Source organism: Sciurus vulgaris (genome assembly GCF_902686455.1).
Source record: "Sciurus vulgaris genome assembly, chromosome: 3".
NCBI lineage: Eukaryota > Metazoa > Chordata > Mammalia > Rodentia > Sciuridae > Sciurus > Sciurus vulgaris.
The window spans coordinates 82,337,638-82,350,058 of record NC_136463.1 but is presented as its reverse complement, the minus strand read 5'-3'; the positions used below and the strand labels follow the sequence as shown (position 1 = coordinate 82,350,058).

At 39.2% G+C, this 12,421-nt stretch overlaps 1 protein-coding gene across 5 annotated transcripts in view; it reads right to left on the bottom strand.

Moving 5' to 3' along the window:
* LOC306657645 (UPF0538 protein C2orf76 homolog) overlaps nucleotides 1-12,421 on the bottom strand; it is a 60,237-nt gene that overhangs the window by 18,336 nt on the left and 29,480 nt on the right. For 4 of the 5 annotated variants that reach the window (XM_079133847.1, XM_079133844.1, XM_079133845.1 and 1 more), the window contains exon 3: nucleotides 11,362-11,506. In XM_079133847.1, coding sequence (XP_078989973.1) covers nucleotides 11,362-11,494 — 133 coding nt within the window. In that variant the 5' untranslated portion in view covers nucleotides 11,495-11,506. Of the gene's footprint in view, nucleotides 1-11,187; nucleotides 11,287-11,361; nucleotides 11,507-12,421 lie in introns of those variants that run through there. The other variant, XM_079133848.1, reaches the window with a different exon arrangement.

Genomic DNA, 12,421 nt, shown 5'->3' with positions numbered 1-12,421 from the left:
CACATATGTAACTAATAATATCTGATGACACAACCCTTACAGAGGGCAATTTGGTAACATATATCAAAATTACATCTGTATACACTCCTTGGTCTAGCCCATTCTACTTTTTTAGGAGTTGTTCAGGGCTGGGATATAGCTCATTTGGTAGAGTGCTTGCCTCATGTACACAAGGCTGTGGGTTCAATCCCCAGCACCACACACACACACAAAGGATAAAAGGATTTGATCATAGAGATAATGAAATATAAGCAAGGGATCCAACTGCAGCATTGTTCACAGTAGCAAATGCTTAGAAAACTCCAAATGCCCTTCAATGAGGTACTTTTTAAATAAATTATAATATGCACAAACAATAAAATATATTTTTCAACTGTGGGAAAAAAAAGAAAGAAAGCTCTCTATTAATATATGATCCTCAAAATATGTCAAGGGTAAAGAGTTGCAAGGAGAAGATTATTTTTAGTAAGCCACGTTTAGTAAGCAGTAAGAAGGTAAAATAAGAATAGACGCTGGTGTTTGCTTGTATATGCAGGCAGGTGGTGGGAGCCCCATGCGCTGGCCAGATAGGAACAGAAGAAGGAGGTAAAGTTTCCATCATGGTCCTTTCTACATTTTGGCCATAAAACCACATAAATGGTGAGTTATCAAAGAAATCTAAACAAATAAAACCCACCTGTCTGAATTAGGAAATGTGTTGTTTTGTTTTCAAGGTGTACCTCATTCTTTTATTTCACAGATTTTTTTTCTAAGTTGTAAATGGACACAATATCTTTCTTTACTTATTTTTATGTGGCACTAAGGATCAAACCCAGTGCCTCACCCATGTGAGGCAAGCACTCTACCATTGAGCTACAGCCCCAGCCCATATTCACAGATATTTTAAAATGAGTCTCATGATGGGCGCCAGGCCCAAGGGCAATGGAAACCAACAGGGGCCTGTGCTTTTTAAGTATTGTTGCCTTTTAGAGATGAACTACATACCCAAATTAAAATGTGCTTTATTCATTTATGTTATAAGCATTTCAAGTGCCTATTACCAGGTAGGCCAGGCATAGGTTAAATAAGCAGTTACCAAGAAAAGTTCCCAGTCCTGAAAGTTCTCATAGCAGGCTGGGCCTGGGCATAGACAATACAATCCCTCTGGAAATGCCAAAGATGTTCTTCAGAGAAATACAAAAACCAATACTAAAATTCATATGAAATCACAAGAGTCCCCAAATAACTAAGGTAATCTTGAGCAAAAAGAACAAAACTGGAGGCATCACAATCCCTGACCTCAAAATATGTCACAAAGCTACAGTAATCCAAATAGCATGGCACTAGCACAAAAATAGACACATAGACCACTGGAACAAAATAGCCTAGAAATAAATCCATACACTTCTAGCCAACTGATTTGTGATAAAGGTGCCAAGAACACACATAGGTTCTCTATAAATGTTGCTGGGAAACTAGATATCCATATGCAGAAGATATTTAAACACAAAACAAAATCCTTCTGAAATATCTTTTAGTTAAATATATTTACATGGGACCAGACAGGTAAAAATGTTACTGGACCCAAAACAGTCTGCTTGCCACACACAGGCCAATTAAGTCTAGAGACATGGTATTGAGAAAGGAGGATGACTTTTTCAAAAAAGAAATCATTTTTAAATTACAGATCACAGGCATCTCTGGTTGACGCCATTCAGACTTCCTGAGATTTCTGTAATTCTTTCTTGTTAGTATAGATGGTCATCTTGAGTTATAAATTAACAGACCATCTGCTTCCTGACACCTACATGCAAGAACACAGATTGCTTAAAGGCAATGTTTGTACCCGCTCTCTGTTCTGTGACATTATTGGTGATCCATTAAGTTTTAGCAAGACTCTATCTTCTAGGGTTAATACAACTTTCCAATATGGAGTCAGTACTGCTACATGTGAGGAAAGATCAGCAAGAGCTGCAAGATCTGAGACATGTACCCCAGAAGATGGGGGTGCTGCTGTTCAGTTATGATTGATCACACTGCTACAAGCATATGACCCCATCTATATTATTGTAAATACTAAAAGTCTGGGATTTAGGTGAAATTTCTCAATTTTTTTTTGTTTTTGTTTTTTGTTTTTGCGGTGCTGGGGATGGAACCCAGGGCTTTGTGCTTGCAAGGCAAGCATTCTACTGACTGAGCTATCTCCCCAGCCCAGAAATTTCTCAATATTTAAAATACAACAGGCCATGATTGGGGATGTAGCTCAGTGTTAGAATGCTTGCCTAGCATGCATAAGGCCCTTGGTTCAATTCCCAGTACCGAGAGGAAACCACTCTGGAGACAGCATCTGGCAGGCACCCATTTGAAACCTCTGGTTTAGACTTACCAGAGCATGTATACTTCATTTACTCCATCTTATTCTACTGCCTTAAGAATCATGGATCAAAGAAAATAAGTATTCATTAAACATCAGAAAGGAGAAGTAAAACCATTTAATGCATTGCCATTAATATTCCCTGGATTTGATAATGAAAACTCCTGAAGAAGAGGGTGAGGTGAAGAGCAGGTGACTCCATGAAGCTACTATCATCTAGAGACTTCAGAGAGAAGAACATTGCCAGGATACACAAGATCTCTTTTTCTCTTTCTTCCCTTAGACCTCAGCTTCAGTGTCACCTCCAGAGAGAGGCCTCTCTCAAGAACATTGCCTAAAGAGGGGTATCCTCTGATATCGTTGCCTTTGTGACTTTTTTTTACAGATGTAATTTTGTCTATTTACCTATTGTTGTCTCTATTCTCTACTAATTCATAAATTCTATAAACTTGGAACAGTGTCCAACACAGAACAGATTAACAAATGCTGATGCCATGAGAGGAAGGACCACAGTTTGCTCTCTTCATTGTGATGTCACTACCTCAAATACTGCCTGGTATTATCATGTGCAGTCAGAAATACTCATGAATGAATAAATATAATTTAATCGCTTCAACTAGCAGTTGAGAGCACCGATGTCCCAAGAAAGTAATTAGTTAGCCCCGGCTGTCTAGGACGGGGAGAAAAAGCACACAAGGTAAGCCTGGACAGTCATCAGGAGGAATATGAACAATAATGAATGCTGGACAGGATGTGGAGAAAAAAAGAACACTTCTACACTGTTGGTGGGACTATAAACCTAGTACATCACTATGGAAATCAGTGTGAAGGTTCCTCAGAAGACTAGGCATGGAACCACCATAAGACCCAACTATACCACTCCTTAGTATTTATCCTAAGGAATTAAAGTCATCCTACTACAGTGATACATGCATACCCATGGTTACAGCAGCACAATTCACAACAGCAAAACCATGGAACCAGCCTAGATGTCCACCAGTGGAAATGGTATATGTACACAATAGTTTTATTCAGCCATAAAGAAAAATGAAATTATGTCATTTGAAGGAAAATGGATGAAACTCAAGACCATTATGTTAAGTGAAATAAGGCAAACTCAGAAGATCAAGGGTTGTATATTTTCTCTCAAATGTGGAAAGTTCAGAAAAAGGAGAAGAAAGGTGGGAGAAGACGGGAATCTCATGAAAATCAAAAGGAGTTTATTAGAATAGAAGAAAGGGGGTTGGTAGGAGGGAAAGCACAGGGGAGTGACACTAGCCAAATTATACTGTCACAATGTGTGCATGTATGAATATATAACAACAAATCCCACCAATATGTATGACTGTAATGTACCAATTTAAAAAACGTGGAAAAAAATAGATAAGACTGGAGCATCCTGTCCTAAGAGAAGGGAAGAATGTACACACACACAGCATGTACACACACGTGCACACAGCATATGTCAAACGGGTGGCGTATGACAGAGGTGCACAGGAGCCAAATGAAAGAACTCCCAGTGTCCAAAACAAGAGCAATTCAAGCATACTGAGAAATGAGCAGCAAATAAAATCCCCCATGCAGAAGATTTCCTTACAAATTATGTAGATGTTCCACCCTAAAGGAGGAGAGCAAAACCTCCCACTCTTTAACTGTGAACTATGCACATGACTCGCTTCTGAAAAGCATGGTATAAAATAGGAGGGAAAAACCAGTAACCTTACAGTGGCAAAGCCTCCCATTCCTTCAGTCAAGCAATCAAGAGGAGTATCTCCAACCACGAGTCATGTGGAAAGTACACAGCCCTGTACACACAGTAGGATCAAGATGGATTAAATGAAATGCACGTGTTCTGATAAATCTAAGCCACACTTATCTTTCTGATCTTACTCTCAAAAACTGACAACTCCATCATGATCAGGAGACAAACATCAGAAATATTCCAAACAGAGGGGCATCCTAGAACATACCTGACCAGTACTCCTCAAAACTGTCAAAATCATCAAAAACAAGGGAAGCCTGAGTAAATATCACAGCCAAGAAGCTAAGGAGAACATGAAAACCAAATGGAATATGGGCTTCTGGAATGGAAAAATGACATTAGGTAAAAACTAAGGAAATCCAAATATACTATGGACTGTAGCTAATGATAATGTGTCAATATTGATTCATTAATTGTAACAAATATAGCATACTAATGTATACTGTTAAAAACAAAGGAAAATGGGAGGCATTAGATAGGAAGAAATATAAAAGATAAAAAGGTAAAAAGAAAATCAAGCCATTTAGCACTTCCCAACAGACCAGACTGCTTTACAAAGCAACCTGGCAGCGGGAGGAAGAGGATACCAGGAAGGAATCTGAGCTGGAAGGCTGGGCAGCACCTCGGGGGCACTCTTCTTTTGTCAGAGATGAGATGATTTTATATTCAGAAGTAAGACCTCAAGCATGACAAAGCACTGAAATGCTTCAAACCAAAGAATAATGAAAATGTCTTTTTATTGGCTAGATAAATGGTTTGTGTCCTATTCTGAATCTAGAAAATTAGTCATCTTTTCAAGGTAATATATCATGGTACCTCTGTACTTAAAATATCTGATTGATATCTATTCCTTATGTCAACAATAAGTTTACTGTATTTACTAGTTATATAAATTCATCCTAGGGCCTGGGGATGTGGCTCTGTGGTAGAACGCTTGCTTAGCATGGGCAAAAACCTGGGTTAATCACCAGCACCACAAATTTTTTTAAAAAATTATATATAATTATATGTATCTCAATATATCTTATATGTTTATATTTACTTATAACTATACACGCTTATACTTATTGTATCTATACAACTCCCTATTTAATGGCATGATGCTTTAAGCCCAATGATTCTCAATAGAGAGTGAATCAAATGTAACCAACGCTCCTTGGCTGCAGGGCAAATACAGACAACTGTGGCAGTTAACTAGGCTAAGCCACAGATGACAAAAGTTACTAGGGTAAGCAAAGAACAGTGAGAAAAATAGGCATCTAAAATAACCCCAAAAGATCATGTATCCCAGTGACCATTTCCATCTCTGGGCAAAATTCACTATACCACAGTGTCAAACCATCCTTCCAGCTTTCAACATTCAAAACACTAGATCAAGATTAACAAATTCAAAGATTTGTTTGACACCAAGTGAATCTACTTATTTCAAAGATCCTACTTAAGCAAGTGACACACAAGAGATAGAGGGCCAATTTGGGGTAGTGCTTAAGAGCACATGTTTCATAATTAAACTGCCTGGGTCACTTTGCAGCTTTGCACTTTACTCACCATGTAATCTCAGGCCAGTTTCTTAGCCTTTCTGTTCCTCAGTTTTGTCATGTATAAAATGGGAATAATAACAATTCCTACTCTAAGGGGACACTGTGAACATGAATGAGAAAACCCTGGTAAAGTTCTTGGCCCAGCACCTGACCCAGCAATGTTAGCTATCCTTTTACAGTTTCAAAATGCCTCACTGTCAAATCTTTTGTTTTTTGTTATGCTCACAATTCATAAAATGCAAATATGTGGGCTGCCAACTGTTCTGAGTTCCATAGGATCTCAAATCATATGGCAAAGACAAGTTTGGGCATAGGCCCCACAGCTCAGGAGTCTGTACCCCCAAAAGTTTACCTTTTATAGTCAGTGAAATACATGCTTCCCCAAGCACACAACTGAAAGTAGCAGTGGTGATGCCATGTTAACTCAGGAGAAAGACCGGAGTGGCAGGCCCGAGCATCCAGTGGTGCTGGATACCACTGCTCTGCTGGGGAGGCATTCAGGGGCCCCTCCCAGTGGAAGGGTGGTCCAAAACTTCCCTCACCCTTGTAGCAGGGAAACTACATCTTCTTCTCAAGGATTTCATGAGGAACCTATTCTGCCTGTACCAAGAACATCACAGCACTTGCTGTATCAAAACCAAGAAACACTGTGACCCTCAGTACACATACAGATTATGAAATAAAAATGAAGGCATTTGTTTTTAGTTCAAAACCTGAACATGTTTTGGGTGAAGAACTCTCAAATGCAGCACACTTTGTAAACAACATCAGAAAATTCCACCTCAAAATGTGCCTCTTTGGCATAAGGATCATTTTAGGCTAAAGTCTCAATTAAGAAGCAAGTGCAAAAAAGCTCTCTGCTTTTCCTCAATTTATCTAAAAGTAGGACACAGATTTACAAAGGCAAAGGATATCCCTCTTTCCTTCTCTACTAGGGAGAAAAACGGCAGCCAATGAAGACAACTTTAACCCTTACTGGTCTGTGATGGTACTAGAGGGATCTGCTTTAGAAAACCTTACTAACTAGCTTTCATCTGCTCCCTCCCCAAAGTTGCCACCCCCAAGGATTCAAAGTCCTTTTCATTTGTTTCACTTCTTTAAAAACTTACTAATTTATTCTTCTTTGATGAAGATGCCATATAAGCTAGAATTCAAACCCTTCTCTTTGAGAATGACTCATTCCCTGGGCATCTGCAGTGTACACATGAAATATACTTGTTAATAAACTTGTTTGGTTTTCTCTTGATAACCTGTCTTTTGTTAATGGTGTCTCTTCCAAGAACTTATTTGGGTTGAGAAAAAATTACTTTTCCTCCCCTACAATATTACCTTTTAGTAACAACTGTTGATTCTCCCCTAAGAACACAGCAAAAACATTTACATACTCTGTAAGTCAATAAAGTTGCCTTATAAGTAATTATGTCCTTTTTAAAAAAATCCTTTAAATAATTCACTACAAAGTAGACCAGTTCTGTAACTCAGGTCTGTTGACTCACCACTCTAAAAGGACCCAATGAATTAGGGACAGATTCCTAGGCAAGAAGAAAGATGTATTCAGAACGCCAGCAAAACACGATGGCAGGCCAGGAAGCACCCTGGGAAAATACACATCTTAGCCTAAGTTTCAAGCGCCTTCCATTCTTGGGCCTGGGGGAAAAGAGAGGGGCTCACGTCAGGGAAGGGCTGATGACTGGAGACTCCTAGGCACCACTGACATGGTATGGAACTGGACACTATGAAACCTAGCGGCTGGTACACACCTAATCACAGAATCATGATGCCCCTGCAAATCTTGAAAATATCTTCCTTTTATCTCAGTGCCTTCAGTTTGGAGTGGGACGAGAAAGATTAGGTAAATTTAGGGCAAAATCAATCTTGTACTACCAGTTCCATATAAACATTCCCTAAATGACTAACATGGCTACAGGCAAGGTTGAGCAGAAATCTGGGTAAGGCAGCAAAGAGGACAGAGACAACATAAAGGCAGAGATACCAAGCTTTTCACTCTGCTTTCATTACCCACTGGTCACCGGGATGGGCCAAGTGAAGAGTCAGTGCTTTCAACAAAAACAACAAAAAAGCAGGCTTTGCCAGGTTTGGTGGCACACACCTGTAATCCCAGGGGCTCAGGAGGCTGAGGCAGGAGAATGGCAAGTTCAAAACCAGCCTCAATAATTCAGTGAAGCTGTAAGCAACCTAGCGAGACCTTATCTCAAAATAAAAAAATAAAAGGGGCTGAGGATGTGGTTCAGTGGGTAAGCACCCCTGGGTTTAATCCCTGGTACCAAAAAAAAAAAAAAAAGACAGCCTTCAAGTCTCTGAAAAGCAACAGCCACCTTATCTCATAATCCATACATCCAGAGGTGTCATTCGCATCTATTACTAGTGGGAATCTACTAATATATTTGGAGATCAGCTGCATGATCTCCAAAATTAGTGAGTTTTAAAGTCAAATAAAACCATGTGAAGCCAGGGGGCTTATTTAAGTTTTCCTTCTGTTACTGATTCATCAATGTGAGTCTTCTTTACAGCTCTATATCCTCAGTCTACTCCTTACTCCAATTATTGGAGTATTACAAAGGGCAGTATAACTACCTAAACTTATAAGGGGAACTTAAAAAGTTAAAATGAAGAGTTTTGTTTTGTTTACAAAGTCAAACAGGAAGTGAAAGTTATTGATCTACTACATTTGATAAGATTAACTAGTAGAACACTTGCCTAGCATGTGAGAGGCCCTGAATACCCAGCACTGAAAAATAAATAAATAAATAAATAGTAAGCTACACGCATACTGCACACTTACAAATCAAAAGCTTGATTTGGGGCTGGGGATGTAACTCAGTTGGTAGAGTGCTTGCCTCATATGCACAAGGCCCTGGGTTCAATTCCCAGCACCACACACACACACACACACACACACACACAAAAAAAAAAAACATGATTTTCAAATATCTTTCTCCAATAATAGAATTAGACTTCCTCAGATAAATGGCTGATCCCAGGGTTCGAGAAAGAACAGGCCAAGTCTGGAACAACTTGTTTCACCAAAAGTAGGGAAGTACTCAAAGATGATGGGGACAAGTTAAAAGGACACATGAGCCAGAATGAAAGGGCTCCCAAAGATAATAAAGAATTACAGTCTTTTAAATGTAGAATCCATGCTAGTCATGGTGGGCATATACCTATAATCCTAATTACTTGGGAGGTTGAGGCCAAAGAATCACCAAATTCCAGGCAGCCTGGACAATTTAACAAGACCCTGTCTTAAAATAAAATAAAAAGGCCTGGGGATGCAACTTAATGGTAAAGTTCCCCTGAATTCAATCACCAGTACCAATAAATAAATAAATAAATAAATGAATAAATAAATAAATAAATACCTATAACAGATACATGAATCTACAGTGATATAAGTGAAAGATTAAATTAAAGAGGGAAGGGACATAGAACACTCTTCCTTACTATAGAGAGCCAATTAGTGTATGTAAAAGGAAGGATGAAATTGGAAAAATCACTAGTTGTCAGTCATCATCATCATGATTGAGTCAGGAAAGAATCATCAAAGAAAGCCAACATGGTAGATGAAAGTTGGAGAAGTAACAGGATATTCATCTAGTCTCAGGCTATATCCCTACAAGTTACTTTTCCATTACAATCACAGTGAAAACACCTGGCAGACACTACCTTAACCAGGTGACCACTGCCTGATCAATGGTACTCATCCTGGTGTGATGCCCTGAGAAGACATCAGCATTACTTCTGTGTTTTTCCTGCTGAAAGACATGACCTAAATCTAAACCATGTGAAAGCATTAGACAAACCTATCTGCAGAGCTTCTAAAGACCAGCCTGTGCTGTGCAAAACTGTCCATGTGATGAAACGCAAGGAAGACTCCAGAAGTATTTTGAATTAAAGGAACTGAATGCAATATATGACCTTTTGTCATACAAGAACCTATTGAGACAACTGAAATCTCAATAAGGCCTGTAGATCAAATGGCATTGTCTTGCTGGGCATGGTGGCGTGCACCTGTAATTCCAGGAGCTTAGGCATCTGAGGCAGGAGGATCACGAGTTCAAAGTCAGTCTCAGCAACTTAGCGAGGTACTAAGCAACTCAGTGAGATCCTGTCTCTCAATAACACAAAAAAGAACTGGGGATGTAGCTCAGTGGTCGAGTGCCCCTGAGTTCAATCCCCAGTATCAAAAAAAAAAAAAAAAAAAAAAAAAAGAAAAGAAAAGAAATAGTATTGTCTCAAAATCAAGTTCCTCAGTTTGATCACTCTAATTATGATTACATAAGAGAGAGGGAAATTCCTTGTTTTAGGAAATACATACTGAAATATTGAAAGGTAAGGGGAATCATGTCAGCAGTGTACTTCTAAATGATTGTCATGGTTTTGACAGGAGGTATCCCAAATAGCTCCTGTGCTATTTCACATGTTCAGAGGTCAAATGATTAGATTATGAGAGCTGTAACCTATTCAGTGGATTAATCCACTTGATGGTTAATAATTTGAAAAGGCTACTGTGCTGGGTGGGGCGTGGCTAGAGGCAGTGGGTCACTGAGGGTATGTCCCCAGAGATTGTAACTTATCCCTTGGCCCCTTCCTCCCTCTTTGTCTGTTTTGTAACTGCCAGAAGATGAGCAGCTTTCCTCTGCGATTCCCTTCCACCATGATGTCCTGTCTCCACTCAGGTCCAGAGCAATGGTGTCAGCCACTTATGAACTAAAAACTCTGAAACTATGAGCCAAAATAAACTTTTCCTCCTCTAAGTTGTTCTTGTCAGGAAAACCTAATAGAATGGTTCGGAAAGGAAAAAAAAATTAGGGACTGGGGTGGAAGGAGTGTAAGAGGGGAGGAGGAGAAAAAAGTAGAGATAAAAAATACTGTAACAGTATTGTATATTAACCTATATTAACAATATTGTATTTAACAGTGATGTAAGTTAACCTCTGGGGAATCGGCATGAAGAGCAGCCAGGGTTGCTCCACCCTGTTCTTGCAACTTGTCTGTGAATCTGAAACTATGTCAAAGTAAAAAAACTAACTTAGATATAAAGTGATACATTTGTCAACCCATGGAACCATACAGTGAGGTGTGTACATTGCACTATATATTCATGACACTTCAGTTAAAATAAAAAAGCTCATGCTGTTTTATTGAATGTTGATGATCCAATAGTGAAAATTGGAGGTGAGAAACCCATCAAAGACCTATCAAAATGAAGACTAATTTTATGCCTACATTTAAGTTCAAAATGATAAACCACCACCATCAGAATGGTCACCATTTCTGTGACCACGACTGACAGTTTCATGATCTGGCTGTGTGGGCCTCTGCTTCCTTCCTGCCACCACCGCCCCCAACTTGGTCCTATGTACTTAGCTGGGAAACAATTAGCCACACTACACTTCCTTGTTAATCAACCTCCAGAGACACAGGTCCATTATATGAAAACACAGATCTTAATTTTTTTTTTTTTTTTAAAGTCAAACCTGATGGTGACAATCTGTGGTGAGGATACTCACAGAGCTGATCAAGAAATCTTGGAGCAGGTTGATGCCAAGCCCCAGACAGAAGCCAGTCTACCATCTGGCTCAGAACCGAGATTAATATCTTCCGTACCTCCATGTTTCAAAAAGATTATTATTAACTATATTTTCAAAACACCAATAAACCAAAATCACTCTAATATCTCATACCTTGCTTTAGAAATATTATAAATTCCCTTACGGTTTGGTCCAAATTAACTCCATGATACACTACGGGCTTGAAATTGCGGTGCTCAAATGAACGAATGAGGCGCACTGTAATGGTCACTTCCTCAGCAGCCATGTGAAGAAATTCCTGTGGCAAGAGGCATGAGAACAATCCAAATGAAATCAACTCACAATCATCTACAACTGACCAGTCTGCATTTCCACCATGGGCTCTCTGGCACATGGCCCATCTCTTCCATGCTGGATGGTTACTGACCAAGTCCCCAAATACAGCCAGATTGCAGGGCATACAGAAGGGGCCTGAGGTTATGCCCACCCACCTACTGTGGGTGGTCCTACACAGTTCTGTCACTGTGTTCTAACCTTCATAAAACTGACAGGACACAGAAGATGAGCAAAGTGAGAGGGGTATGCAGGGAGAACTAGGACAGTCCAGTGCAGAAACTTGACGGTTCTGGATTTTCTATGCCAATGGTCTCCTTGCTTGAGATTAAAGTACATTTATATTAAAGTCAACTATCAACAGGCAGTCTTTTAATCTCACAAATGCTGACAAATACCAGGACTGATCCACATTTACACCATGGTATCACCCATCTTTCACATTATGGAAGTTGAGTATTTATATTTCATTCTGAAACTATGTAGTAATCCTATGTGCTAGGTGTTAATGACATCTAATTTTGTCATCAAACCATTTTAAAGATGAAGAGGTAGACACTCAGATTACATAAATAGTTCAAGGTCATAAAGCCATAAATAATGGAGCTGCGATTCAAGCATCAATTCCAAAGTACATGCTTTTTAAAATATATGATCAAGAAACCACTCTAAATTATATCTTCAAAGAATCTGCTAAATTGCTAATGTTTCAAGGATAAAAGTATGGTATAGTTCTATCTAGCAGTAGCTATAATATGCTACTTTCAAATTTGCATTTCGCCCTGAACCATTATATACAATACAGTAAGTACATTCATCCCTTGGTATCCTCAGGGGATGGATTCCAGGATTCCTCACTCCATGGATCCCAAAATGTCAA